This window comes from Larus michahellis, chromosome 15, assembly GCF_964199755.1.
Source record: "Larus michahellis chromosome 15, bLarMic1.1, whole genome shotgun sequence".
NCBI lineage: Eukaryota > Metazoa > Chordata > Aves > Charadriiformes > Laridae > Larus > Larus michahellis.
This window is the reverse complement of record NC_133910.1, coordinates 34,875-58,719: the sequence shown is the minus strand read 5'-3', so window position 1 is coordinate 58,719 and position 23,845 is coordinate 34,875. Positions and strand designations below refer to the sequence as shown.

Below are 23,845 nucleotides of genomic sequence, written 5' to 3'. Positions count from 1 at the left end.
TGAGGCTGAAGAAGGTGGCCTCTTCAAAGCAGGCTATCGCAGTGGCTTTCATCTTCCTCAGGACCTCCGCTTCGTTCAGCTTCATGAGGGCCTTTGCGCAAGCACAGAGAGAGCAGGCGAGCGTGATGCAGAGCCCATGGCCGGCCTCGTCCTCCCCTGTTGCCTCTGGCATCTGTCTTAAGAGGGCCCGTTTCTCCCCCTGCTGATGCCCGCCCCAACACAGTCACGCCGGCTCAGAGCACAGGCACCAGTGCTCCTTCAGATCCCCTCCCTGCTAATTCCCCTCCTGCTATGGGCACGGTGGCCTGTGTCTCCGTCCACAGAAGAGGCAAGCCGGAGGAAGAAGTCAGGCTCTGACCCCAGCATGTCCCTTCCAAGGCCCCGTCAAGGCATGCCCTATTGCAGCAGTGAAGTTGTCCTGCCCAGAGCCAGCTGACTGAGAGGACTCCGTGCACGGTGGGCACTGGCGAGCGAGGCAACTCACCATGTAGCTGTTGGAGACGTGCAGGTAGGCAGCAGCACACTCCAGAAGGTAGTAAAAGGCTCGGTCGGCATTGCCCATTGCCACGTAGTGGCGAGCCAAAGGCACAAGCACCGATTCCACGATGGCTCGGCATTCACACCAGTGTGTGCCGTTGTGCTGCCTGTCGGTCTCGTCGGGCAGCTCAGTTGTCTGTTCGCCCTCTGGCAGAAGCCGCTCCGCCACACTAGTCAGAGCACCGTTCCCAGGGGAAGAAGAGAGCAAAGAATGCACAGGCATCACCTACACTGGTCTTTTACCCCACAGAGAGGCCATCAAAAGCCCTTTGTTCAAAAGAGAGCGCGAGCCCACGGGCAGGCATGACTCCTACAGCTGCTTTGTAGCCAGGGAGAAGACGACAAGCTGGGCTTTCTGTCACCTCCCCCAGGCAAACCACCTGGCTCCCTTGTGGTGGCTTTTCGCCTGCAGATTTTGTAGCGCTCCTCTCGAGGAACTGGAAAGCAAGGCCTGCTCCAGCGTAGTGTGACCATCACTAGGAGCCCACGGGCTTCCTCCAGCACTGTCTCACCTCCGTGGCCATCTCTTCCCAGCTCCCACCTCACAGAAAGCCTCTTCCTTAAGCTAGAGTCACAACCGGCAGGCAAATGCCAGCGCTTCCTTGGTCTCCTCTGGAGACCCCTGAGGCCCCTGCCTTTACAGAGAATCAAACCCTTGTCTGCTCACCCGGTTTCCGCCTCCGTGAAAGCCTGCTGCTCTGCGGCATCTGCAAAGAAAACAGGGGGTTAGACACCTCCTCGCCTGCCCCAGGGGAAGAGCTGCTCTCGCTCTCCCACTGGGCTTCAAGGACCCTTGCGAGGGTGCCGACACGCTGAGCAAAGTCTGCGGTGGTTGTCCTCAGCTCCTGGGCTCGTCCCCGGCAGACCTCCTCCCAGCCGATCCCCAGCATACACCCCTGGGCTCCTGGAGGGCCCGGGCTGTGGAGCACGGTGCACAGCGTACCCCCAGTGGCGTGGGTCCTATCCTGCTTCAGCTCTTCTCCAGCCAGCACCAAGGCCTCCCAGCTGCATGAGTCGCCTCCGTCGGCAGGGTCCCGACAGCTGCCTCCGTCCTGGCTGCTGGTGACGGCGAAGTGGTGGAAGGCAACAAACTCCCCTTGGCCGCAGCTCTTGCATTTGTGCGCGTGCTACTCCAGGAAGGCGGCACACTTGCCGCGCAAGGCGACTCGCTGCCTCCCGGGCCACAGCTCGTACGCAGCCTTCTGCAGCAGCGGGACGCAGAAGGCCAAGACGCCAGGCTGCTGCTCCTCGGTCCTCGTGCTGGGAGAGGGCCTCTGCACACCTGCAAGGCAAAGGGCCTCGGCATCAGCCCCAGCTCAGGGCCGTCGCAGCTGGGGCACGAGAGTCATGCCTTGGCGTGCACCCTTGCCAGCCAACCAGCACTGCTGCACACCGAGCCTTGCAGCACGGGGCAAAAGGGCCCAGCTTGCCTTGCTGACGCTAGCCCAGCCCCGCGGACACAGCGCTCAGCTGCGCTCCAGGCAGGAGCTGGGCATGTCACCACCAGCCCAAGCAAGCCCCGTCCAGCACTTTCTCCCTGCTCTTGGCAAGGCAGTCCCCAGCCTCCTGAGCTTCCTCCTGCGCCACAGGGGAGTCAAAGCTGAATAAAAGCCCGTCAAGGGCCCCGGGGCAACCTGGAGAGCATCTTTGATCAGGTGGCTGGGAGAGGATGTCAGGGGCTCCACACGCCCTCCCGTGCCTGCGCTACGAGCAGCACTCGGGATGGCACTTGGTGGGAACCTCCCTCCAGCGCAAAGCTAGCGGGCTTTGAGACTGACCCGTAAGGTCTTTGAACAACCCATCGCAAAGAGCCGTGCCTGCCTGAGCCCCAGCCACCCCTCACAGCAGGGGAAGCGCACCATGCCCTGGGGAGCCCTGCCGGGACACAGCTGGGAGCTCCCTTGTCCACCTGCCCGCTACCACTTACTGCTCTCCACCTGCGAAGAGGTGGCTGGCCCCTCGGTAGGATCTTGCACATCTTCTGGCACCTCTGTGTTTTTCAGCCACCTCAGGATGTTGTCGCTCACCAGCTCGTCCAACGAGGAATTCATATGGGTCCTGAGGCCAGCGGGAAGGATGTGCAACAGGAGCTGGGTGGTAAACACCGGCCCGATGATGGCTGCAAACTTCACAACCATCCGCGTCAGCGGCTGCATCCGATCCAGCTGAGTCAGCGCAATCTCTGTCAAGAAGAAACAACACGTCTCTCTTGCCTCTTCCCCATGCTGAGGCTGGAGAGGCTGGAAAGTTTCAACCCATGAGATGGGGTAGACTTTGGCCTCCTCTCCTTGCGGCTGCACCTACTGGGCAATCGCAACCCAGGGTAGGCATCTTCAAACTGGCTCCGCTCCTGATGGAATCGCAGGCCATGAGGCCTGGGGAAAAGCCAGATGCTCAAACAAATGCTCCCCCACCGAGGGCAGGGAGGGCAGGACCCAGCAGGTATGCGCATCCCATGATGTGCCCTACCAGATCTGGAGTAGGCTTTTGCCCAACAGCACACACAGAGAACTTTCCCCACATCACAGGTGGACACAGAGCTCCCCACAACGCTTGCCTTAACTTGGCCAGACAATACTATTACTTTCTCTTGGTTTTCTTTTTTTTTTTTTTTTTTGGACAAAGCCACTTCACAGCAGGAATACTTTAGCATGATGTCTCTTCACAATTCATAACAAATGTCTATGGCCAGAGAGGAGGGACACTCATTGAAAGCTCCCCCATCCAGCTCCCCTGGCTACAGGAGGATTTCCATGCCGATCCGCAGAAAACAAAAAACCAAAACAAAACGAAAAAAAAGAAGAAAAAAGAGAAGGATTTGGTTTGGATTAAGTGCCTTGAGACCAGCATTAGCTGGGGAACTTAAAAAGAGAACAGCAACACAGATGCTGCGTCAAAGTTGGGACAGAGGCAAGTCAAAGCCTTTTCCCAGCAAAGTATTTGTTTTGGTGAGAAAAGGGAGCCATTTCAGTGTTGCACGGATAACCTTTTCTCTCCTACCTGCTGACGGAGAGCAGCCAGCAGGCTCACAGGAGGGGAAAGCAGCTGCCTGCAGCCCCAGGCCTGTTTCTGGTGGGACCGGAGCCGCCTTCCCAGCAGAGCCCCCACGCTGAGAGGGTGACTCTGCAGCACACGGATGCCCGGCCTCCCTCCAGCCCCTGCCCCGGGAAGGAGCCCCAGCACAGCCGACAGCCGGCAGAGCGGCGCTCGGCTCCTTACCTTTCAAGGGGATGGGCAGCGCGGTGTTCTCCAGGGTCACGCCTGGCCTGAGGAGGCAGACCCTCCCGTCATTCCGCGCCTCGGAGCTCCAGGTTGCTGCGAGGGATGAAGCCTCGGCTGCAGATGCTGGGCGGAGCAAGAGAGCACCGATAAGGCAGTTCGCAAAGCGACTCGCAGCTCGCGAGCGCTTCACGATTCACTTGGGATGGGACAAGTCGCCCCTGACATGGTCCAGTGCCTGCCCTGAATGTGGTGGTCATGAAGCAGAGCAAAACAGTTCCCACCAGTTCCCAGCCAGGGAAACTGCTGGTGCTAATGCAAGACGTGGCCTCAGTCCTGGCTCTTCCCAAGGCCGCGGCACTCTGGCTGGCATTGCTCTCTCGGATGGCATTACCACCGTTTTCTTCCGTTACCGGCACTCTTGTGGGGATTTATGGTTTGGCATTCAAGTTTCCTGGGCTCGTCCCTCACCTCAAGCTGGGGTTTGTTCTCAAGTGAGCTAGCCTTTGGCCAAGCTAAACTGCATGCCCATTGGAATGCCTAAGAAACACCACAAGCACATGTGCTTCGGAAGGATTTCCCCTGTGTTTTAGCCCCACAACCCCCGCCCCAAGAATGTAGGTCCCTCCGAGCCACCAGAACTCACTGCCCCTGCTTTGCCTGTCCCAACAGCAAGGCGCACAGGAGCCCACACCTCCGCCAGACCAAGATCTGACTCTGCCCAGAGCCATGGGGGAACAACGGGGCAAGACTCTGCTGTGGAGAACACGCCACAGCAACTCGCTAGTCGCAGCCAAGGTGCTTACTGATCAGGCTCTCCCAGTTGTCCTTTGCTTTTCCAGACTGCCTCCGGGTGCAGAACTGGAGCATGTCATTGGCACGAAGGCAGCGCAGCAGCTCCTCGCAGTAATATGGGATCCCTGAGCTGGTTCGGATCAGGAACCTGCACAGGAGCAGACCCGTCGGGGACCAGCACAAGGAAAGTAAGGTGAAACACAGTTCAGCTGGGCGGCCAGTCACTCAGGCATACCAGGGTAGCCAGCATCTTCATCACAGCTACACCTCACTTTGGAAAGGGATCGTCCTCCCACTGCCTTGGGATTTTGTGCCCCCTGAACCCTCCAGCCTTTGCCGAAGTCCACGGGAAAAGAATTGCGGACAATGCCCAAAGCGCAGAGCAGCGAGCCCTGCCTTTCTTCTCCTCAGGAGCCTGGAGAGGATGGACCTCTGCCCCGGGGAATCTCCCCCACAGCCCAGCCACCCAGACCAAGGCCTTTTCTGTTCACACCCAGACACAGCTGGGCTCAGGACTCTTCCTCCCTTCCTCCCTGTGCGGCAGCCAAGGCTGACACCTCCCAGGCTGGGTGTCTCGGGAGTTGCCCGCTCTCAGCGCACACCCACCAGGGTGAGGCATAACAAGCCGCCCACGCCTGGCACTCGCTAGAGTCCGGGATGCTTCTAGCGGCCCTGCGCTCCCTTGCCTGGGGGCCTGATTCCCTACCACGGTCAGCAGAGGTTCAGGCCCTCAGGAAGAGCTCCCCTGCCTCCAACTTACCTCACCAGATCCCTGGGGATGCTGACCACTCCGAGGTCCTTGCAGACTTTCTGCATCACAACTGAAGCTTTCAGCTTGTCCAGATGAAGATAAGTGATTTTCTGGGACGTGGCGTTGTCTGCTGCGGCTTTGCGAAAGCTCTCGGTTATCTCGTAGCCTGGGGCTAAGCTCATGACCATGAAGAGGGAGACCTTCTGGAGCACGGGTGACATGATGAACCAGGAGTCAGGGTCGATGAAATGGGCATTGTTGATGACAAATATGCCAAAATCTCCTGTAAGGGTCTGAAAAAAAGCAGGTTGCTCTGAGGGGAATCCAGTGGATTCTCAGCTGTCTTGCAGGGGACGAGATTTAGCCTCCGTCTCTTGAGAGGATGCTCTGAAGTCTCTCCCCAGCCACTTTCCCGCTCGGAAGCTTACTGACTCTTTGAGACTGGAGGGTCATACCTAACATCACTTGCCCTGCAGAAGGAGGGAGCTCGGGCAAGGGAACCCAGAAGACATTGTTCCTCCTCCAGGGCACACTTTACGGGAGGAAAGTCCTCGGGTGTGTTTGTGGGGCTGCGGGGGGAAGTGGGGGGGCGAGGGCTTTCTCGGGCTCTGATGGGCCATGACCCAGGTGCGCAGCCATCCCGCCTGCTCACACCTCAGTGGTACAGAGCCCGCAGATGGCAGGGTTTTTCCTTCTCTGACCCAGGGGGAAGGAAGGAGAAATGCTCACCTTCTCCAGCACTTTCACCCGAGTCGAGTGCAATTCCAGTTGTCTTTGAGTTTCATCCATCTCGCGAACATTGTCCGAAATGGGGAACTGGCCAGAAAAGCAGAGTCAGGGAGAAACACGGCTCCGGGGCTCAGCACACCTACCCAGCACGCAAGACCGCAGAGCCCACCGTCTCTGACAGCCTCAGCACCTCACCTCTGCCCAGCACAGGGGCAGGGAGCCGCAGCGGGGACTCCACCCAGAGCCTAAAGCAAAGGCCCTCTGCTGAGGGTCTCTGCAGAGCTGGGGCTTGGGCTGAGCCGGTTCTCTGGCTGTGGGAATCGTGGGCTGGCTGGGGCAGACCCCTCGCACAGCGGTGACCTCGGCACGAGGTCAGGAACAGCCTCTCTCCAGTGCCACTTCCAGGGTGCCGAACAAGGCACCGGGCACTGTGGATGCGGCGCAGGACACCAGCCCCACAGACAGGGAGCCCCCCGGGCCCAGGCATGGCAAATGCACACTGTGACCCCCGCAATGCCCACCCCGGAGCTAAGGCACTCCCAGCAGCGTGCCCACTCAAGGTCAGACCCAGACAAGCTCAGGAGAAGGCCTTCTCAACGTCCACAGGGGCCTCTGGCTCTCACCTTGACACCGAAAATGTCATTGAGGAGGCAGTAGCTGCTCTCTTCGATTGTCCCTTGCAGCTTTGTCTTCAGCACGCGCTGCCTGTCGCCGCGCGATTCACAGTCCTGGAGGCCCAGGGCCCTGGCCATCAGCATGCGGATGGCAGAGAAGGGCTGCCTCGTGTCGATCTCCAGCAGTTCCAGGGCAACCACCCTGCGGTGCAAAAGCAAAAGGCACTGAGATTCCCCACAGCCCCAGCCTTCTAAGACAAGAGGGGCGGAGGTGCCCTTTGGGGGGAGCTCTTCAGCCCCCCATCTCCAAGCGCTTCCCACAGAAGGCCAAGCTTTTCCCTCCTCGTACGAGAAAGGGCACAGAGGGGCAGTTGCTGCCAAGCCAGCGGGAGAGCCGGGTCCAGAGCCTGTGTCTCTGCAGCGCCGGCCTAGGTCTCCCTACGTGCCCCCTGCAGAGGAACTCACGGGGCTGAGAGGCAAGAATGGAGCAAGTGGTGGGTTTGCCTTTGGGCTCCAGACCTTATCGGTCTGCCTGCCAGAGCACAGGCCCCCGTGCTCCTCCTGGGAAACACGCCGAGGGCGAGCAGGGCTTCTGAGACAGGCAGCCCTGCTGTCTCTGGGGTCTGGAGTGGGATGAAAAGCGCTGAGCTTGGGCTCTTTCCTTCTATCTGCGCCTGACCCAGGGGTGAAGGAGGAAAGGCCGTGGCTCCAGAAGCCACCTCCAACTCCCCAAAGAGGCAGAGGCGGGAGCGGAGCACGCAGGTGCTCCCAGGCAGTGTCTCCAGGAGGCTCTGTCGGGAGGCTGCAGTCCAAGGGCCAGGTACCCTGGCAGAGGGGCTGGAGCGTTCCACGGCTGTCAGGGGATGGGCAGGGGCAGCGTCCCAAAGCTACAGGTGGAAAGCCTGTACCTGTGGCCAGCATCCTGGCCTAGAGAGGCCAGTTCAGCAAGTAAGTGGCTCTTTCCACAGCCCATCGTGCCCTCAACCGCCAGGATGTTCCTTTGGCCTGAATCCCTATAGGCGTTCAAGCAGCTGACAAAGAGGTCAGTCTCCTGCTTCCGACCTGCGAAGACAAACCAGAGAACGAGCTGCTGGGGGCGTGCTGAAAAGCAAAGAGCCGTCCCTTTTGCGGGCACCCTCCACCGCAGCTTCCCTCCCCGCTACCACATCGGCCAGCCTGCCGGCACCCAGGCCTCCTTCCCACCTGCTCGTCCACGCTTGGGCACCTCTGCCTTCCTCAGAGCAGTCACGGGGCCACCTGCTTGCCTGCCCCGCAGCGCAGCCCCCTCGCCCTCTCCCCTATCCCACAGGCACGGAGATTCTGCCGGCCCCATGCGACTCCCCGCAGCGATCCAGCACGAGACTGTAAGGGATGACTGCAGCCGGTTCAGGCAGCTGCGTCCCAAACAGACTCAAAGCATCTCCTCGCTGTGCCGTGAGCTGCACAGCACCTCCCAGTAGCTAAGGCAGCGTCGTCAGTCCCGTTCTGGTTTGGTCCGGGCTACAGTTAATTTTATTCAGCAATAGCCTGTACAGGTCTATGTTTTGTATTTGTGACCAAACATCGCTGTTGATAACACAACCAGGTTTTAGTTATGGCTGAAGAGCGCCTGCGCAGCGTCGAGGCCTTTTCCATTGCTCGCGCTGCCCCGCTGGCAAAAAGTCTGGGGGTGCACAAGAAGCTGGGAGGCGGCACAGCTGCCACAGCCACCACAGCTGACCCCAACTGCCCAAAGGCCTATTACAGACCATACAACGCCGTGCTCAGCAAGAAAATCCGGTGGAAAGGAGGAAGGGGGGACGTTCGGAGTGATGGCATTTGTCTTCCCAAGTCACCGTCACACGTGATGAAACCTTGCTTTCCTCGAAATGGCAAGACGCCTGCCCGCCCATGGGAAGCAGTGAATGAATGCCTGATTTTGCTTTGGGCGTGTGTGCAGCTTTTGCTTTCCCTATTAAGCTGTCTGTATCTCAGCGCACCAGTGCTCTCCCTTTAACCCTTCCGATTCTCTTCCCCATCCCACTGTGGGGAGCGAGTGGCTCTGTGGGGCTGAGCTGCCAAGCAGGGTTAACCCACAACAGGGCCCAAAACATTCGGCAAGACCCCGAGTGAATACAGGCATCCCCTGCCTCCTGACATTGCCGTGTCTTCGCCCAGATGCTGCCAAGAAAGCAGCTCTGAGGAGTACAAGGAGGAGAACCCACCGTCAAAACTCTCCATCGATTTGGCAGAAGGAAATCTCTTTCCTGACCCCAAAGACAGGGATCAGTTTAGCCCCCAGGCTGTGAGCAGCTCCACAGTTGAAAGCAACCTTCCTACCAGGTCTGGAAGACAGCAGGGAGCAGCAGGCGCCCCACCTCGTTTTCCACCCAAAGATATCAAGCAAGCAGAGACCAAGACAGGCGGCGCTTTCTTAGGGCTGCTGCAGGCAACACCATCCCTGGTAAAAGCCTCTCCCTTCCCAGCAAGACACTAAAAGTTACCAAGGGGAAGAACCTGGGCTTCAGAAGAGCAAGGCGTTCTCCACCTACCCAGCAAGGGGACGTACTCCGACCTCTTCTTGGTAAGACCCACGCCAAAGATGCTAGAAGCAGGGGAAAAGACAACACAAGTCAATGAGATGGTGAGAAGCCAGGGGACCTAGAGAAGCAGCCTGGCGTGGTAGGGAAGGAGGTGCTCCTCGGGTACCGGCTTTTCTCTGGAGCAGGCTCTTATCCCCTGCACGCTTTCCCAGCCAAAGTTCAAGCTGACACGCTACGACAGCTTCAAGCGTAAAGAAGCCCGGCGGCCACGGTGGGACAGGAGAACATATCAAGAGTCCATCCCCAGAGGCCAAACCCAGAGAAACAGGAGAAGACACGTGAAAGAAGCCAGGGCGTGCTGTTGGCTGGGAGACAGCTTTACCACTTTGGCCAAGAACACCAAGCGTCTTTGAAAGGGGGACTTGTGTCCCTGAAGGGCTTGGGATGCCAAGCACCTGGCACCTTTGGCTCAAGTCTTCCCGCAGTCTCAAAGAGATGGCAGTGGTAACCTTCAAACCGTCCTCTAAAGGGAAGGTGAAATCCTGGCCCAGAAGAGCTGAGATTTCTGCAGGAAGACCTGAGGAAGAGTGTCCCGATGGTCCACGTTTCCCCATGGGGACCAGACTGGCCCAAAGCTTCCTGCTCGGAGCAGCTGGGACAGAAAACTCCTTGGGTCAGCATTCCCAGGGCACGTGGTGGAGCAAGCACAGCAGGGAAAGCACAGCCCAAAGCCCTTTAGACCCAGCCCACAAGGCCAGGTTGTGTCTACCAAGACAGACAAACCTTCCCCATCCCTCTGGTTTCACTCCCGCTCTCTCAGCAGCTGGAGACAGCAGGGGAGAGGGGCAAAAAGCCTGCCACGCCAGGGCTTCCGACCGTCTCAGAGGACACTCACCTCTCCTCGGTGACCCCCACATATTGATAGACAGGGCCAGGCTGCCTGAGGCCTTTCATCTCTCTCTCCGGCAGCTCCTTGAAGTAGGAAGCGGGCAGCCGGGAGGCGGCGTAGGTCACTGCATCACAGGACACCAGCCCAGGGTAGTGCACCATCATCCGGGCAGCCAAGTTCACCTTCTGGCCAAGGACTGCCAGAGAGAGAGCACGCGTTAGAGAGAGAGAGCATGCGTCGGTGTGGCCCGTGCCGCCAGCCCCGCGGCACCCTTCCAGGCCAATACCTGTGTATTCGTGTCTCAGCGGGTGGCCAGTGACTCCACAGAACATCGTCCCTCTGGTAACTGCCACAGACATTGTCCTGGCACACAGAGAAACAGCAGGGCTTGAGCAGCGCCCCAGGCGCAGTCCTGCCCGCCTGGCTTCATCCCTTCCCACACCTCCCCTCGGTGCCAGCCTGGGCCACCGGCTGTGCTGCCCTGCCAGCGTGGGTCTCGGGGACGTGGAGAGCTCAGGGGTGCAACATCTGCAGGTTGCAAGGGACAAGGGGCAGGGGCAGAGCACGTGCAGGGCCACAGCCCTCTTGTGAGCAAAGAGAGAGGGAAGAAGGCGCCCGCCATGTCACCGCCTGGCGATGACAGCCACTTGGGATCAGGTGGCTGGGCCCCATCCCCGTTCATGGGGCAGTGGCCCAGAAGGGCCTGCCTCTGGCCGCAGCGGCCTCTGGCCCTCACGAGGGCTCTTTCCAGCGCGGTGGCCAGCAGAGTGTGCTTGGAGTTGCCTGCACCTCTCAGGGCACTGCCTCCTTCCTGCCAGGGACAAGGGAGAGCAAGCTAGAAGGCACATCTCTTTCTGTGAAGCCCCCTTGCGCCGTCCCAGGCAGCATGCACCCCGCCGACCCCTGCCACACACTCACTCTCTTTCCTCGAGCATGGTGGAGCACGAGTTGAAGATCTCCAGAGCACTCTGCAGGGCGTGAAGGCTCTCGCAGGGCAGCTTGTTTCCAGGGAGTCCCAGCACGCAGAGGAACGTGCAGCCCTGCCCAGGACAGATGTGGAACATGTTGCTACAGCGCCTAAGAGGGAGTCTCTCCCTCGCGCTCACTGCCCACCCTCTGGCGCTGGGGGAGGCCACCGTTCCCCCCCACTCACTTTATCACACAGGAGGACTTTGTTGATGTGGCCCTTGTGAGGAGAGAGGATTTCTAGCATCACCCTGCTGGCCTCCTTGAGGACGGTGCTGAGATGCTCCGAGCTGGTACCTGCAGCAAGCTGCAGCTGGACAAAGATGCAGGTGACTGGCCGTAGCTCAGAGAGGAGATCCATGGGCAGTCCTGCATCAAGCTGGAAGACAAGAGCACGACGGCTTCACCAGCCTGCTCTCCCGGGCTCTTACTGCCCACACCAGTACCGAGGGAGAGCAGGCGTGCTGGCGATAGCGGGTAATAGCAGAGGAAGGGATAAATCCTCCTCTCGGTGCAAAAGGGCGGGCAGGCCGCCCAGCCTGCGGCAGGCAGATGCCGAGTCATAACAAAAATGACAAAGGAGAGAAGGCTGCTCCGCTAACACGCCATCTGGGGACCGGTACGGACATGAGGGGAGACCCTCAGGGATGCTCCAGGGACTTCAGGGGAATCTCCCCTTTATCCCACCGTCGTGTCCGCGGCACACCCAGAACCATAGCCACGGAAAAGACAGAGGGACAGGAGTCCTCCTCCTGCCACCCATGTCTCTCTGAGGACAACGCAGACAATGGTGCGGCACCGGTGCCCCTGGGCTCAGTTTCCCTGCGTTGTCATCGCAGGGCGCATTTTCTTTGATTGGTCTGTTCCCGTAAGAGCTCCATCTCTGCAAGGCACCACTTCTTCTGCCCTCCGAAAATGCAGCCCCCAGCAGCGGTGGCCTTGCCGTACCTTCCCGAGAGCAGCGACTGGTATGTACTTCCTAAGCACATCCTTGGCGTTCAGGTCACTGGGCAAGAGAAGAGTAGGCCTCATGGCACCTGAGGAGAGAAAAGGCAGGTGGCCGCTGGGTGGATGGGACTACGAGCCGTTGCAAAGCAGGGCCTAGCCCTGGAACCGGGGGAGAAAGAGTCTTCTGCGCTTGCTCATGTTGCCACCTCCAGATGCTGAGGGCAGAGCTCTCCCCTGGAAGGAGGAGGCGGCAGCAGCCACCGCCCTGGGAGGCCCAACAGCCTGAGTGCTAATGGACAGAGGGAAGAGGGAGGAGGTGGTTCCTCTCTGGCCCCTGAAGCAGCAAAGCCCCACCTTTCGGGACAATCACAGAGCAAGGGGAAGTGGGCACTCACCTTCCCTTTTTGAGCGGTGTCTCACTGGGTCTTGTACGAGCTTGCGTAAGGCGTCTTGGCATTCGGACCAAGGCATCGGATCCATGCCCGTCACCTGAAGACACACAGAATGAAAGCACTGCCACTGGCCTCCCCAGGACTCCCAGGGGACAGAGCCTGCCCTCCACCGTCACTGCCCAGAGAAGGGGAGAAGTAACCCACCTGGCTGGATGGGACAGCAGTGCTTCCTCAGAAGCACCGGAGCTGGACAGCCATTCTCCAAGCATGCCCATCTCCAAGCAACCACAGCTCCATGGCCCACAGAGGACATTGCTGCTGGGGCTCGAACCCTCCCAGCGCCTCCTGACCCCTCAAAGCAAGAAAGCCCAGCCCACGGTTACCCTTGAGATGGAAGGACAAGACCTTCCCCTGCCTGCCCGCTTTCCCACCTACAACTCTCTCCACATTCATCTCCTCAGCCTTCCAACACCTCCCTCCTTCATGGCCAGGCCCAGGCCCTCAGAATGGCTCTCGAGGCCAACCCATCCACCTGCCTGCACAGCTCTTGTGCCTGCGAGATGCTTGATCCTCAGCCGGTGCTGCTCACAGAGCTCCCAGCAGGTGGCCGAGAGGACAACTTCACCTGCACCCGCAACCTCTTCGGCGTCACGAACTTCAGCCAGGCACGGGCCAAAAATGCAGAAGTGTTGCCAGCTCTCATCTCCGAAAACCGGGAGGCTCATGGTCCCTGCAGAGATCCCTGGGGAGAAGGAGAAGCAGAACTGACACAGGGAACATTTGGAACTCCACAGCCCCCAGCATCTCGGCTGCTCAGAAGCTCCTCTGAAGCCCAGCGGGGAGAGGGGCGTTACGGAGGGGTAGAGCATCCTCCCTCCTCCTCGGGGAGACGCTGACACGATTCCCTAAAACAGGCGTCTAGAAATAGACGAACCGAGTTGACATTGAGAATGTGTTGAGTGCGCCAGGCGTCATCCCCAGCTGCCTGCCCCAGAAGCCCAGCAAACCAGAAGCACCCTGTGGCATGGCAGAGTGCCACACAGCTGCGTCTGGCACAGCGCCCGTACCTATCTTCAGTTGGATCTTCTGCCCCACATCTGTGTCACGTCTTCCGTACTTCTTCTGGATCTGCTGGCTACAGTGCAGCACCAGGCTGATGGTCCTGGCCACCTCCTGGGGTGGTGTTCTCCACAGCACCAGCACAGCATCTCCTGGGGAAAGGGAGGGAAGGTAAAGGCTCTGCCGAGACCTGACTCTCCCCGACCTATGGTCTGGTTCTGCAGAGACAGCAGAAGCCAGCTGCCGTGCGTAGGAAGATGGGCTTGTGGGAGGCCATCGTCCTGGAGGACCGTGTCCTGGGCACCGGGACACCTCTCCTATCCCGGGCCAGCCACAGCAGCAGACGGCTGGCAGCGGTGACACCCCCTGTCCCGAGCGCTCCTCTGCAGCTGCAGCACTGGAGAGAGGGCACTGCTGGAGGGGTGCGTGCGTGGCCAAAGAGCTGGCTCAAGGCGCTGCACAGAGCCTCTTGAGAAGGAGCGCAGAGCAAACGGCCGCCACAGGAGTTAAATGCTACAGCTCAGTGCCCGAGGTCATCGCCCTCCCAAGAACCTACCAGCAAACTTCAAGATGTCTCCTCCAAAAATCAGGAACTCTGTGGACAGAGGGAAGAAAAGGCAGAGTCATGTGGACACCTTCTTCCAGAAGCCACCGAGCAAGGCCCTCTGCCTGCGGGGAGCACCGGGGCAAGGGTGCACTGTGGGGCACAGCTCAGGAAAGCACCGCTCCGGCCTCTCTCCCAGGCTCACGGTGGTCACAGCCCTTGTACCCGCACAGCAGGCAGGGAGGCAGGGCCTCCAGATGCCACCAGACCTCAGAAAGGTGAAGGCTGGAAGGTACCTCTGGGGTCCATCTGGTCCAGCCCCGCTGCTCAAGCCCGGCTGCACAGAGCCAGCTGACCAGGACGGTGGCTGATGGTTTCCGAATAGCTCTAAGGAGGGAGACTTCACAAGCTCCCTGGGCAACCTCTGCCAGTGCTCAGTCACCCTCACAGTCGAAAAGTGTTTCCTGATGCACAGAGGGAACCTCCTGTTCCACTCTGGGCACCACTGGGGAGAACCTGGCTCTGTCCTCTTTGCACCCTCTCTTCAGGTTGTAGGCACGTTTCTAAGGTCCCTCCCGCAAGCCTTCTCTTCTCCAGGCAAACCAGGCCCAGCTCGCTCAGACTTTCCTCATAGCACAGACGCTCCAGACCCTGGAGCACTTGCTGGATACCCTCAGCCTGCTCTGGGCCCTGACGCAGCACTGAGACGGCTGTTCATGCCAGAGGCACCGAGGTGGCTGCTGAGAAAGTGGGTGCCTCCTCGGCCGCAGCGGGGAGCAGAAAGGACCCGCGCTGGTGCTGACCCGCCAGCAGACCCTGGCTGCGCTCGCTGTTCCTCACAGAAAGCCCCAGCCCTTCCAAGGAGGCAGGACCAGGCTGCCTCCACCCTCCACCATCACGGCCCGATGCCACACAGTCCTGCAGCACGGCTCCTACCCTCCAAAATGTTGCACAGGTACTCATTGAGCGTTTGCGCCAGCTCATCAGTGCCTCTGTCCACACTGCTCCTCTGCACGAATTTCTCGGTCAACGCAGTGAAACCTGGAACAGGGACATCCAGAAATCAGGAAATGCCCATGTGGGCCAAAAGACCTGGCAGCAGTTTCCACGATGCCCGGCCCGAGAGCCTGTAGGGGACACCTTCCCGTGCCAGCTCCGCACTGGTGGCAGCCGTGATGGACCGCCCAAGGTCACCCATCCCGCTCTCTGTGGGCATCCCAGCAGAAGACCTCAGCAGTGACAAGATGACCACTCTGTCTGAGGGGCTCCAAAGGGCCTGCTGTGTCCCCACATGGCTCATGTCCGTGGCTGCTCCTCCCTGCTCCCCCCACCTGAGATATCCGCAAAGAGCAGCACTCCGTGGACACTTCTCTCATGAAGACTGTAAGGATATAGCGAAGCTATGCAGGGAGAAAATTAGGAGAGCCAAAGCGCAGCTCGAGCTCAACCTAGCTACAGCTGTTAAGGATAACAAAAAATGTTTCTATAAATTCATTAACAACGAAGGGAGGATTAGGGAAAATCTCCCTCCCTTACTGGATGCAGAGGGAAACATAGTCACAAAGGCTGAGGAAAAGGCTGAGGTGCTCAATGCCTACTTTGCCTCAGTCTTTAGCAGTGGAACTAACTGTTCCCTGGGCACCCAGCCTCGTGAGCTGGGAGACAGGGAGGGGAAGCTGCACGAGGCCATCGCAATGAAAGAGGAAGTGATCTACGACCTGCTACGCCGCTTGGATGCGCACAAGTCTATGGGACCGGATGGGTTACATCCAAGAGTGCTGAAAGAGCTGGCAGACGTGCTCGCCAAGCCACTTTCCGTGATCTACCTGAAGTCATGGCTGACTGGGGAGGTCCCAATGTGTGGGAGGATTTTTAGTACAAAGGGGTCATCCTGTGAACACTCCAAGCACCGAAGAATTGTTAACAACTGTGTAGGCCTTGTAAGTTTGAAGGTTATGTGAAAACATTGTAGCGGTGTTAGAAATGCTGAGACAAACAAGATATGAGAAAGTGTGCTGAACTCAGCGTGCAAAATGCAGAACTTCACCCAGGATATAGGAGGGGTGATTGTTCGCGTGGACAGATGTTTTAAGGCAATTATAATACGTTGCTTACTGCATGTACAGCTCATGCAACCAATCAGCAAATTGTCGGCGCGTGATGCGGAATCAGAATGTCTATAATAACTGAGCTATCTGTGCAATAAAGTGGCATTAACCTGATCATATTGGTCGTGGTGTTACTGTCCGAGCCTTCTGCGTCGACAAGTGGCGCCCGAACAGGGACCCTCAGATCGGTGTTGGGATCAGCGAATACCCGATGAGCAACCAACGGACGGAGGGGGCAGAAGAAGCCGGTCGATAGGTGAGTGCTGCCCCGGCACTCGGGAAGACGCTAGCGCATCAAGTTAGGGAATCTCACTCTGGCCAAGCGAGCGGCCGGGGAGGAGATGTGGTCTATGCACTCCAAAGAAGAAGAGGCGGTAGTTAAGCTCCTCCAACATATACTCTCTACGAGAGGACTGAAGTATGATACGCCTACCTTGAAGGCGCTCTTAGCATGGGCGCGGGATAAAGGACTTATCCCCACTGTTGCTGCCGCTTTTGCTCAAGATACGTGGGCTAAAATAGGAGCGGTGTTGTGGGATGAAGTAAGTAAAGGATCCAAGGAGGCACAGAAACTCTCCACCGTGTGGAGGTTAGTATCAGAGACTTTGAAAACAATGCAGGCAGAACGTGCTGCGGCCGCCTCTGCCTTTGCAGCATTAACACCCAGAGTTAAGGATGTTTCCCCCACGAGCCTTTCTTTTGGGGGATCGCCAGAAGCTGTCGTCCCTCAACCCCGGGGCTGCAGAATAACACCGGGGAATGTAGTGAGTCATGCCGTTACTGCCCCGAGCCAGCCTACTCCCGCTACAGACCCTCTTGAGATGCCTGTTTATGAAAGTGGAAAAGAGGAAGAAACTACGTTTCCTCCTCCCCCTCCCAAAGACACTGTTGTCGAAAGTACCGAAGGAGACCGCCCTGAGGATTCCAGGGATCAGCCAACGCCGTACCCTCCTCTGCCGCCCTCTACTCCGCCATCACCTGGCAGCAGCACTAGAGTACCACCTGGTGGACTGACAGACCTTCAGTTCTGGGAGTTGTTAAAAAAGTTGGAAGCGTTGGAAGCTCGTCTAGACGATCAATCCAGTTCACGAGCTCCTCCAGCTTACCCTGCTCCTTTGCCACTGCCTCATCATGCCTTGTCGTGGCCGCCATTGTCGGGATTTGAGGGGCATGGGGGAGCGGTAGGAGGGGAGGAAGGATTGAAAAACCGATGGAGGGGAGAAATTAGAGACGCGGCAATTGAGGGCGTGTTTCTTGAGCCTATGGCGTTTCCGGTGTTTGCTAATGCTGGGGGTGGAAAGGATTGGGAACCGTTTGATTGGAAATTGTTAAAGGAGGCGAAACAGGCTGTTAGTTAATATGGACTAGGCTCTCCCTATACTAGGGCTATAGTGGAGCATTTATTTACTGCAAATTTACTCACACCACATGATTCAAAGCAGATTTCTCAAATGTTGCTCACCCCTTCTCAGCAGTTGCAGTTTTTCAGTGTGTGGCAGAACCTATGTGATCAGGCTGCTGCCACCCGGCGTCCTCAAGGTGATCCTTTGTATGGGGTACAGACACAGATGTTAATGGGGACGGGACCTTACGTTCGAACTGACTGGCAAGCTAATTTTGCTGTGGAGGTTTTGCAACTCAGTCAACAGCTAGCTCACAGGGCTTTGTTGGGGATTAGAGGGGAAAAAAACCCTCCTGCTTTTACAAATGTTCGCCGAGGACCTACGGAGCCTTGTTCTGGGTTTGTTGATAGATTGCATGCAGCTATTTCTGCTCACCCTGACCTTGATGAGACCATGAAAGCTAAGTTTTTAGACTTACTTGCTTTTGATAATGCGAACGATAAAACCAAGAAAGCTCTTGGTACCCTACCTCGAGGCAGTACCACTGCTCAGCTGCTGGAAACAGCAGAACGGGTGCTTTCCCAAGAACAGGCTACGGTTATGGCTGCTGCTGTTGGAGCAGCGGTACGTCCGTTGGTGCAACAGCAATCAAAAGGAAAATGTAATAATAATGATAAGAAATGTTATAATTGCGGAAAATCAGGTCATTTTCGTAAAGAGTGCAGAAACGCAAGTAAGGGACAAGCGAGCGGGCAAGTAAGCTCCCCACGTCAGAGTGGAGGTAGATGGTGTGTGAATTGTCGAAGCGCCACCCATAATTCTGCGGAGTGTAGGCGATCGGGAAACCGGGTACCAAGCGCGATGCATCCTCCTCGCACCATGACACAAGTACAGGAGGCGGTATAGGGTGCCTGGACCGTTGCGCCACCGCCACTGCAGGAAGCGTGGGAATGGACCTGGCAACAGCAGTAGATACCACTTTAGTCACAACGGCGGTCACTCTAATTGATTCAGATCAACGAGGACCGCTGGGCCATGGACTGAGTGCTCTGTTAATTGGGCGCTCCTCCGTGTCCCGTCAGGGCATTTTTATTGTACTGAGCCCCTTATCGATGCTGATTATACAGGGATTATAAAGATTATGGTATATACGCTGACCCCCCCGATTACCATTCCTCAGGGGTCAAAAATTGCACAATTGATATTATTTCGATTAATGGTCCCGAGGTCGCTGCCAAAACAGAGGGGTGCCGGAGGTTTTGTCTCAACAGGGTCTCCTGATGTCTTGTTAGCTATTGATATTGCATGTGGCAAGCCTGAAGAAAAGGTGGTTGTGACGCATCCTTCAGGATCGTCTATTACCCTGACTATGTTGATAGACACAGGTGCTGATGTTACGACTGTGCCTATTTCTAGCTGGCCAACAGCGTGGCCCCTTGCTCCTGCTGCGACGAGTGTAGTCGGGGTAGGGGGTCCACAAAGGACAATGATCAGCCAAACTTTAGTTTCTTTTACATTTATGGATGGAACCGTAGTCTCAGTCAAGACATACGTGATGCAGCTACCTGTCACCTTGATAGGTAGAGATGTGCTTTCTCAGCTTGGGGCTCGACTTGTGACATCGCCTTTTTAGGAGCGGTCACGGTCGAGCAGCCAACATTGAAGCTCACCTGGACCACTACAAGTCCTGTGTGGGTGGACCAGTGGCCGCTAAAAGAGGATCGGCTGCATATTGTTCAAATGTTAGTACAGGAACAGTTGGAGGCAGGTCATATTGTACCCTCAACGAGCCCTTGGAATACCCCTATTTTTACTATTCCAAAAAAAATCAGGAAAATGGCGCCTATTACACGATCTCCGAGCCATTAATGCGGTAATGCAGGAAATGGGGGCATTACAGCCAGGTTTACTATCACCTGCGATGATACCAAAAGAATGGAACTTGTTTATTGTAGATTTAAAAGACTGTTTCTTTACTATACCGTTGCATCCGGAAGATGCAGAAAAATTTGCCTCTTCCGTGCCATCAACAAATAAGAAAGAACCAGCTAAGCGGTATCATTGGGTTGTTCTGCCACAAGGAATGAAGAATTCTCCCACCTTGTGTCAAATGTTTGTGGCCTGGGCCTTACGTCCGTTTAGGGAAAATAATCCATTTTTGCTTGTATATCATTATATGGACGATATTTTAGTGGCAGGCCCAAATTTGGATGTTGAAGCAACCTTGAAGGAGTTAACTGAAACCATAGAGCAAAAGGGTCTGAAAATTGCTCCTGAAAAGGTACAAACGAATGCACCATGGCACTATTTGGGTTGGATTATTACTCAAAGTACTGTTAAGCCTCAAAAGATTCAGCTAACGATCAAAATTAAAACTTTAACGGATGTACAGAAATTAATAGGAGATATTCAATGGGGGCGATCCGTATCCGGTATCACCAATGATGACCTGGCTCCTCTGATGTCATTGCTAGGCACCTCTACACAGGCTGAAGTTTGTCGGCAACTCTCACCAACTCAAGAAAAGGCTTTAGATTTCATTGTTCAAAAAATCATGACTGGGTGCGTGCAACGCTTAACAGGAGTTCCCCTACAATTGATTGTGATAAATTCTGGGTCTGGCAGAGAACATTTGATAGGTTTGTTAGTACAACAGGTCAATTGTACGGTGTCTATAATAGAATGGGGTTTTCTATCTTACCAACCTAAGAATACTGTCTGCACTCGTATATAAATGTTTGCAAACCTTATTATAAAGGGCAGACGTCGTATCGTTGACTTAACTGGACATGAGCCAGAGGTTATATATGTTCCGATTACCCAGAGTTATCTGGATTGGCTTCTCTCTTCCTCAGAGGTTTTACAATATGCATTAACGGATTTTTCCGGACAGATAACTAATGCCTACCCACCAATGAAACTTTTGCCATTAATTCGAAATCAAACTTTTGAAGAGACTCCACGACGTTCGAATTCTCCGGTGTCTGGACTCACGGTATTTACAGATGCCGGAAAGAAATCAAAAAGGGCGGTGGTTACCTGGTGCCTTAACGGACAATGGCACTCCAAAGTACTAAATGGTGTTTTACAAGATTCTTTACAGACTTTAGAACTACGGGCAGTGGTGTGGGCTTTTCAAAACTGGCAGAATGAACCGATTAATGTTGTTTCAGATTCTATGTATGTGGTCGGTACTGTTATGAGACTGGAACGATCGATGCTTCGATCTCTTCGAAATTCTGTCTTATATCAGTTATTGTTACAATTGTTACATTTGTTAAATCAGAGAACGTATCCTTATTTTATAGTGCACATACGTAGCCATCAGCCTGATTATGGCCTGGCCATTGGTAATAATCGTGCTGACCATTTGGTTGCAGCAACCTGGGAGAACCGTCAGACCAACTTATTTGAACAAGCTCGAGTGTCTCATGAATTTTTTCATCAATTGGCTAGAGTATTAGCAAGGCAGTTTAATTTACCTATTTCTGAGACATGTGGTATTGTGCAATCCTGTCCGGATTGCCAAGGGACTGGTTTTGGGCTTGGCCTAGGCGTGAACCCACGTGGGTTGCATTCCTTGCAATTATGGCAAATGGATGTTACCCATGTTCCTGAATTTGGAGGGCTCAAATATGTCCATGTAAGCATTGACACCTATTCACACGCCATCTGGGCCACAGCACAAACTGGAGAAATGGCCAAACATGTTATTAAGCATATGTGTGCAGCTATAGCAGTTTTGGGGGTACCCCAGGAAATTAAAACCGATAACGGACCTGCCTATGTTTCTCAACGATTTGCTAAATTCTGTACTCTATGGGGTATACGTAAACATACTGGAATTCCTCATTCTCCTACGGGACAGGCCATAGTCGAGCGTGCACACACTACGCTGAAGGCGCTTTTGCAAAAACAAAAAGGGGGAGAAATTACCTCTTCTTCTGCAGAACGCCTTGCAAAAGCTTTAGATGTATTGAACTGTTTGCGGTTAACTGGAGAACGTGACTCACCTCCAATAGTGATTCATCACATGTCATTACGGTCTGGTTTGCAAGCAACCACACCAGGACGGGTACAGTATAAGGACTGGCAATCAGGGCAATGGAAGGGTCCAGTGGAGATAAAAATGATTGGTCGCAGATATGCTTGTGTTTTGACAGATCAAGGTCCAAGATGGGTACCAGCACGTTGGATTAAGCCGTGGAGGGAACCTAAAATGCAAGAGAGTGGAACGCGAGACGGTGATATGACCACGTGAACTCACCACTCTGGCTCTCGCAGGCTTGGCAACTGTCATATGTCCAGCTTGTAGAGAGTGTGAACCGTGGGTTCTTTGCGAGTGTAATGAGTGCAAGAAACAGCTCTATCAACGTGCCGGATTAGCAGGGTTTTGGTGTTCGGCTTGCCTGGAAGTTCAGTATGCAAGGATACAACAGGCTGTTCGTATAGCCATTTTAACAGGGCATGACGTCGATGAGAATCATAATCGTCGGTTAGCTTGGGAAACACATTGTTGTGTGAGAGCAATTTGGAAGTATCAGGATAACTATGATCCTTTAGTAGTCAAGTGTAGCAAAGACGTTTTAATACCCCGCATTTGGAAGGTAAAACCGGAAGAGTGGGAGAAAACGAAAAAAAAGTGTGCAAGGCGATTTGGTTGGAAGCAAAAGGGAAAACCATAACGGCAACATGGGTTGGATAATTGGGATAATGATTATTGGTTTAGTGGGACCGGGAGTGGAAGGTATTACAAACATATCCCCTAGGCAGAACGTATGGGTAACATGGGCAAATCAGACAGGCAACTCGGCCTTTTGCTTATCCATGGCCACTCCATCAGATCCTTTCCGAACATGTTTGATTGGTTTTCCATTCCTGCGATTGGAGGATTTTGAAGGCTATGTATCCCAAGTCAATTTAACAAATAGTTTGCTGTTAGAATCAGAGCAGGTTAACGTCACTTGTAACCTGTTGTGAGGATCTGCAGACAGCTATTGGTGCCCAGAAGGAGTAGGACCCCTATTTCAAGGTCATCTCATTAATCATTTAAACCGATCATTTCCTCTCCCTTTGCAGGAATTGGATCTTTTGGGGTCACTTCCAGCAGTGGGACATCATGCTGGAAATAATACTGGCAGGCATATTGGCAACTTTAGCTTAGGATGTATCGAATTGGGAGGGCAAAATCCAGTATTATGTAGAGGTTATGGGTTTAATATGACAGGTGCTCTCACTGGTATGCAAAATGTTACTCCCACTGTTTCATTTATTAAGAGTAATTATTGTCAAAACGGAGGTGCTGACCTAGGACTGTCGTGTGGAGGGATTTGGAATAATGCATCTTTTCCTAAGCTACTTCCACCTGGGTATTTTTTGATATGTGGTGACCGAGCTTGGGGAGGCATCCCTAGTCGTTCAGTAGGAGGACCGTGTTATTTAGGCGGACTTACCTTGTTTGCTCCTGACAGGATTAGTCTTATTAGTCTTAGGAACCAGTCACGGCGATCGCGACGAACGATTACCGATTTTACCCCTGAGTGCAGTGACCGCATCGAGTTTTGGCATCGCCCGTCAAAAATTTTTGCAGGCTTTTTAGCTCCAGGTGTGGCTGCAGCCAAGGCTTTAACGGATCTAGAAAAGCTAGCCTGTTGGAGTATAAAACAGTTTAACCTGACTTCTGAGATGATTTCTGCTTTATTAACAGATGCTGATAGTATACGACATGCTGTGCTGCAGAATCGTGCTGCTATTGATTTTTTGTTAGCACAAGGCCATGGTTGTGAGGATTTTGAAGGGATGTGTTGTATGAATTTGTCTGATCGCTCACGCTCCATTCATGACCACTTAGCCCAGTTAGAGCACAATATGCATAAGCTCACTCAGGGTCATTCGTGGTTGGAGCAATTGTTTAATTCTTGGGGACTGGCTGGCTGGGTACAAGATTTGTTGAAACAGGGCCTTGTAATTTTGATTGTTGTAATAATATTGCTGATCATTTTACCTTGTTTGTTTTCTTGTCGACAAAGATCTTTAGAAGTGTCTATAGAAAAAATGTTTTCAGGTGCTTGGATTGTTCAAAAACAAAAAGGGGGATCTGTGGGAGGATTTTTAGTACAAAGGGGTCATCCTGTGAACACTCCAAGCACCGAAGAATTGTTAACAACTGTGTAGGCCTTGTAAGTTTGAAGGTTATGTGAAAACATTGTAGCGGTGTTAGAAATGCTGAGACAAACAAGATATGAGAAAGTGTGCTGAACTCAGCGTGCGAAATGCAGAACTTCGCCCAGGATATAGGAGGGGTGATTGTTCGCGTGGACAGATGTTTTAAGCCAATTATAATACGTTGCTTACTGCATGTACAGCTCATGCAACCAATCAGCAAATTGTCGGCGCGTGATGCGGAATCAGAACATCTGTAATTACTGA

The 23,845-nt window shown here is 54.9% G+C and overlaps 2 protein-coding genes across 2 annotated transcripts; both read right to left on the bottom strand.

The window, feature by feature from the left end:
* Nucleotides 1-554: 554 nt before the first annotated feature.
* LOC141751698 (adenylate cyclase type 10-like) lies at nucleotides 555-4,641 on the bottom strand. The gene is made up of 3 exons (XM_074608872.1): nucleotides 3,757-4,641; nucleotides 2,465-2,719; nucleotides 555-1,819 (listed from the first exon to the last, which is right to left on the bottom strand). Exons 2-3 carry the CDS (start codon nucleotides 2,691-2,693, stop codon nucleotides 1,665-1,667), a joined length of 384 nt encoding a protein of 127 aa, XP_074464973.1. The 5' UTR covers nucleotides 2,694-2,719; nucleotides 3,757-4,641; the 3' UTR covers nucleotides 555-1,664.
* Nucleotides 4,642-5,950: 1,309 nt separating this feature from the next.
* Nucleotides 5,951-18,297, bottom strand: LOC141751750 (adenylate cyclase type 10-like). The gene is made up of 14 exons (XM_074609102.1): nucleotides 18,270-18,297; nucleotides 13,978-14,016; nucleotides 13,430-13,573; nucleotides 12,899-13,104; nucleotides 12,366-12,459; nucleotides 11,971-12,059; nucleotides 11,210-11,242; nucleotides 10,975-11,096; nucleotides 10,343-10,419; nucleotides 10,063-10,252; nucleotides 9,177-9,229; nucleotides 7,554-7,707; nucleotides 6,655-6,847; nucleotides 5,951-6,118 (listed from the first exon to the last, which is right to left on the bottom strand). The coding sequence occupies exons 1-14, from the start codon at nucleotides 18,295-18,297 to the stop codon at nucleotides 5,951-5,953; spliced, it is 1,590 nt and encodes a 529-aa protein (XP_074465203.1).
* Between the last annotated feature and the right edge of the window lie 5,548 nt (nucleotides 18,298-23,845).